The sequence below is a fragment of the Odontomachus brunneus genome, unplaced genomic scaffold, assembly GCF_010583005.1.
Source record: "Odontomachus brunneus isolate Ranch 3 - 2012 unplaced genomic scaffold, Obru_v1 Obru_scaffold_146, whole genome shotgun sequence".
In the NCBI taxonomy this organism is placed as follows: Eukaryota; Metazoa; Arthropoda; class Insecta; order Hymenoptera; family Formicidae; genus Odontomachus; species Odontomachus brunneus.
The window spans coordinates 389,137-395,022 of record NW_022639596.1 but is presented as its reverse complement, the minus strand read 5'-3'; the positions used below and the strand labels follow the sequence as shown (position 1 = coordinate 395,022).

Here is a 5,886-nt window from a genome sequence, read left to right as displayed (position 1 = left end):
ATATATATATATATATATATATATATATATATATATATATATATATATAATCAATATACATAATGTATATTTTATAATATTGCAAGTATCTATGAATCCTCTCACATCTACCACAAATTATCATAAATTTCTAATCACATTAAACGAAACAATTCTCTAAATTCTCAACAGAATAAAATATTTAATTTTAAAACAATTTATCATTAAAAAAAAATTTCTGTTTCACTGTCCTCGTTTATTGCCTCTTCTTGTTTTTTTTTTCGTGGATATAAAACAATAGATGTCATCTTCTGTAACATTTCATTTGTTGGTTGAAATGTAATACAATTTTCCTCTCCGGATTGTTTCACGTACTCAGCTGTTAGTAATAATCCATTGACTGTTTCAATTTTCAATTTATTTCTGTATTTTGTCTTCATCATATTGATCTATAATGTTCACATTTAGGTAGAATTAAAGACAAAATTAATTACAAAATGATATTATTACTATGAAAAAATGCAATTAAAAAAATAATCATTATTATTTTATTTAAAGATATATATTTACTTGACTAAAAATTCGTTCACAATCTGCATTTGAATGTAGCAAACTTAGTATGTCAAGAGCAAATGTAGCCAATTCATGGAATTCAGATTTTCCAACAGCATTATTATAGTCTAAAATTTGGTTCCAAAATTTGTCAACGCAAATATCTGGTTTTCCAACATTTTTAGGCAAAAGGGAAACTAAGAAAGGAAGACGCCGCCATTGATTGTCTATTACTTGCATAACGTTATTATTTTGGCAACCCAAAATTCTTGATACTACTTTCAGTAAATTTATAAGTGTCGGAGTGGTATCCCGGTATGATAGAGATAAAGCATTTTTTGGACGTAATACTCCAAGTTGGTTCAAAATAGGATCTTGCATATTATAACGATTTGATATTTGTTGAGCTGATACCTAAAAACAAAAATTGACTATAAAAATTGAAGTAAATAGATATTTTATTTATTTATAAAATTTATCAGTCGAAGATCTAGCAAGAAATATTTATAATTTCTTTAGATCAAGTTCAAAAAGGCAATGTCAACTTCAAGAATTTCAAGAATTTGTCAATGTAACCCCACATAAAATGTTACATCCATCTCAAACACGTATTTTATTTATAAATAAATAAAATATCTATTTATAATAAGAACCTGTAGGAATTTTCTGTAACACCAGTAAAACTCTTCTAATTCCCTTTGTTCAATGAGACCAGTAGCTTGGTAAACTTTTATACCCAAATACATTTGTGTATACGGGATGAATTCGTCTTCTTTGCAAGGATTGATATCACAGAGTGAAGTTTTTATAATATAATGTTTATTCATATAACATAGAAGAATTTCCTTGTAAAGATTTATTATTTTGTCGTGAAGTTCAGTGACGACTACCGCGTTACTTTGAAAGAAACGATTAAAGTCCGTAAACTTTGGTAGAATCCATTCAAGAAAAAAAAAATATAATTTTGTTAAAGGATTATTAAGCTCTTTAAAAATTTGTTCTGTAACTTGGAACCATCCAATTAACCATCTGTAAAAAATAATGTTAAAGCTTCCCATTGTTCAATAATTCTCTCTACGACCATTACTAAGGAAAGCCAACGTGTTTGAGATGGATGTAACATTTTATGTGGGGTTACATTGACAAATTCTTGAAATTCTTGAAGTTAACATTGCCTTTTTGAACTTGATTTAAAGAAATTATAAATATTTCTTGCTAAATCTTCGACTGATCTTGGAAGATTTTTGCACGCTTCATTTGCGCATAAATGAGCAGAGTGACATACACATTTTAAAACGAATATATCAGGACACTCTTTTTTAAGCTTACTAGCTACATAATTATGTTTGCCCATCATTGCACTGCATCCATCTGCAGCAAACCAATCAAATTCGAAAGAGGTATCGAATTATCTTTAAAAGATTTGATTATTCCTTTAAATAAGTTTTCTGCTGTTGCACCTTCATTGACATTCACAGAATCAAAAATTTTACTCAGTTCCCAAAATCTACTGACAATTTTTTTTTAACTAATATCATTAAATCTTACTACTATGCAAGATGTTTTTACACTTGATATGTCAATCGATTCATCCGTAAGAAGACTAAATTTAGTATTTTTTAATATTTCTGCCAATTTTTCTTTATGATATTTACCTATAACATTTACTGCAATATTAGTAGCTTTGGTTCTTTTCATTGTGATATTTTGCACTATAGGGTGATCATGACAATTTTTTAATAATTGCACCAAATGATCAGCTAATCGAAATGGTAAATTATGTTCTGCCAAGAAACCAACTAATTTTATTTCAGTAGACATTATGGTCTTATCTATGGATTGTTTTTTACTGGTAAAGCATGAAATAGATTTTTGTTTTACAGTCATTACTTTCATTTTTTCCTTATGTCTCATACTTTGTCCATGCCGCTTAATTACTAATAAATCTGAATTCATAGAATAAGAGCAATATATACATTTTGCTTTATATTCATTATTCTTATCAGATGTTAACCAAATACTAAATTCTGATTGAGAAAGCCATTTTTTGGTAAACTTTTGTTTTCGATGTTTCTTTTTAATTAGTTTATTTTATTTTCCTAATGCATTGAATTCTGAATTAGATGCATCAAAACTGTATAAATATAAATATAATATAATAATTAGATATAAGATATATTAGATAAGATATATTAGATAAGAGAAAAAACATTGTTAAATAATGATTACATATCTAAATAACAAAAATTGATAGCTCAACCATCATCAAATGTTGGATAACGATTAACCAAACAATCTATGCTATTTAAGTAGTAAATTATTATACAAATACAATATTATTATACCTTTCTTTCTGTGTGGCCATATTTTCTATTAAAAAATATTCATAAACAAAAGAATATTAGATAATCTATTAATATATAAGGAATATTCTGAATGTTTGCACTGAAAATATACAGTACATAACAAAGAACACAGATTTTAGCATAACAACTTCGACAGATTAACGCGATGTAACAAACGACATGCAACGTGCGACATTCCTATGAATATATATTACATTTTTCAGAAGAGTTGCATGCTTATTGAATATTGCATGTCGTGAATGCGCGACTTCTGGAACTTTAGTTCCAGTCCATAATGCTGCTTCAAATCCTAAACAAACTGATCAGTTAGGGCCATTGCACGTAAAAAATTTTTAGTCGTAAACGTAATTCCGTAAGAAAATTGACCAATCACAGTTGATTATTCTCCTCGCCTCCTCGAACGCGAGGAAAATAATCAACTGTGATTGGTCAATTTTCTTACGGAATTACGGTTACGACTAAAAATTTTTTACGTGCAATGGCCTTTACAATAGTTTATTACAAGAATAACCGACTGTAACTGGTCAACTTGCCCACAGCCCAAAGCAAGTTTGTGGACCAAGGCTAAGGTATAGCAAGTTTTAGCAGGAAGAAACTGTCTAAACAAAATTGGTTATTTTTCTATAATTCCACTGTAATTGGTCAATTTCTTACGGCCTAAAAATCCCCACACCTAGGGTGCGTATATCAGTTGGACACGGGGCAATTGGACACAGTCCAATCACAAGTCGCTGTTCCAAGGGACCCTACAAATGTCTCTAATCATACGGTGCTGTGATTGGCTGTGTCCAAATGCACCGTGTCCAAGTGCACCGCTCCCCGTTCGGGGAACGCGCTATTAGCATTGATCAGCGCTAACGACTTGACCAATTCGCATTGGTGAATTCGGATTTTAGTCAAAAATAATATAGTAGTATAAATAGTCGTACAACATTAAATAGTAGTACAATATGGCGTACGACACACCCTTTAGGTCATATGTAGTAAAAAATATGAAATTATCGTACAGATACGACTATAATCGTACGTCTGGCAACACTGGTGTTACGAAGTGTATGGTAACTCCACGGATCTCCACCTTCTCAATACGATCGAGGATTGAGAGAAGGCTTCGCGCGACCACTTCGGATTACCTTGACGCTTCCACCGCAGTGGACGTCTCTCTTCGCGACTTCTCCCGTATTACATATATCGAGTATTAGCGCCGACAGAACTTATTACGGTCGAGCTCACGACTCCGTGCGAGTCGTCGTTGTACTCAGGAACTCTGCTGTCAGGAACGCAGCATATACAAGCGAGCCACGCTCGCCTTTACGTCCGCTTAGGACTTAATCGCTGCCAGGGACGCAGCATATACACGTGAGCCACGCTCGCCTTCACGTCCGCACAGAATTTAGACGCTACCAGGGACACGGCATATACACGCGACATAAGCTCGCCTTCACTTAGTCGCTGCCTGGGCCGCAGCACTTACGCGAACCACGTTCGCTTCTTCACCGACACTGAAGCTATACCCGTCGCATATACGACTCCATGCGCGGGTTACACTCGCGTCTAAGTTCCCGCGAGACTTAGTCTACGTCGCCCTCGCGACGTTACGATTCTCATTACTATTGATCCTCCGATAAGGAGGACCTTTCCTAGCGTGGAGGCGCTGGGAAGCGGTGCATCCCCGCAGGGCCGCCGCTTCGATTGATCTAGCTCGCTTTATTCGAGTCGGCAACGAAGACTCTCGTCTCCGAAGAACGCTCGCGAATCGCTTGCACCCCATGTCATCTCACGGGGCCGCTGGATAGCGGACTGCCAGCGACGAAGCCCGCGGTCTCCACGAGGCGAGCGGACACCTATTCGCATCTCGCACAACGAACCAGCCGCTCTCCACCCTCGGGCCGTTCGAAACATATATATATTTATTATTTTCATATATCAATAATATAATTTTCAATGTTCCTCAAAAATAGTTACAACATTGAAAAATATTGTAGTTTTTGTTCAATATAATTTAACATTGCAGCTCTATCTGGTTACCAATGTTAAAAAATCAATATAAATTTCATGCAGAAAAACATCCGCACTTCTATCTTCAATATTGCATCAACGTCTCATCAACATTTTTTCAATGTTTTGTGCTGTCTGGGTATTATTTAGCATGTTTACCATTGTTGTGTTAGCACTGGTCCATACGAATGTTTGGGAGATAAAAGGCAAAAATTTATATTTATATATTGTAACGCTACACTCGCGGCTCGTGCAGCCAACTCGGGACTGGTCCACCTCGGCAGCTCTTTCTCGACGTTCTCCTCGTTAGATGGATGTCAGCTCAAACAGGCCTCCTTTAGAGTGGATTCACCTGTCGGTCCTTAATTACGCATAACAATAATAAGGAAGCGATTCACCTGGGATATTTGGTCTGTCCAATGCTTCTCGTCAGGATTCCTCCTCTCCCACAGCGGCAGCAAATCCTCCCCGATGTCTTCTTCCTCCTGATCCGACCTCTTGACAACCGCACTCGTTCTTTATACACACAAAATATTCGGGCCACGCAGGCTCGGGAGCGGTGCACTTGGACACGGTGCATTTGGACACAGCCAATCACAGCACCGTGTGATTAGAGACATTTGTAGGGTCCCTTGGAACAGCGACTTGTGATTGGACTGTGTCCAATTGCCCCGTGTCCAACTGATATACACCCCGCAGGCTCGCGTCCTATTCACCTTATAGCTAGGACGCGACATCCACCCGCAGCCGGGAAGCCCGCTTTCGGCTTCCGCACGACTTTCCGAGTGACGGACGATAAAACAATCGTCACGTCACAATACATATATATTTATATATATTATATATATATATATATATATATATATATATATATATATATATTAGGTGGTAAACTTAGTTCATATATATATATGAGGGGCGCCGGCGGTTTCCCGCCAAGCTCACTATGCGTGAAAACCACACACACACACCTCACAAAAAGAAATAAGAA

At 35.7% G+C, this 5,886-nt stretch overlaps 1 protein-coding gene and 1 pseudogene across 1 annotated transcript; both read right to left on the bottom strand.

The window, feature by feature from the left end:
- Positions 1 to 66: 66 nt before the first annotated feature.
- On the bottom strand, positions 67 to 3,070 carry LOC116850487. The gene is made up of 3 exons (XM_032828816.1): positions 2,877 to 3,070; positions 550 to 945; positions 67 to 428 (listed from the first exon to the last, which is right to left on the bottom strand). The coding sequence occupies exons 2-3, from the start codon at positions 910 to 912 to the stop codon at positions 204 to 206; spliced, it is 588 nt and encodes a 195-aa protein (XP_032684707.1). The 5' UTR covers positions 913 to 945; positions 2,877 to 3,070; the 3' UTR covers positions 67 to 203.
- LOC116850491 lies at positions 964 to 2,866 on the bottom strand (annotated as a pseudogene).
- Positions 3,071 to 5,886: the final 2,816 nt, after the last annotated feature.

Bases quoted from the DNA above. Each gene is read 5' to 3' on its own strand.
- LOC116850487 (XM_032828816.1), bottom strand. From the start codon at position 912: ATGCAAGATCCTATTTTGAACCAACTTGGAGTATTACGTCCAAAAAAT. The intron at 429-549 runs GTAAATATATAT...TGAACATTATAG, and splicing joins GTGAACGAATTTTTAGTCAA to ATCAATATGATGAAGACAAA.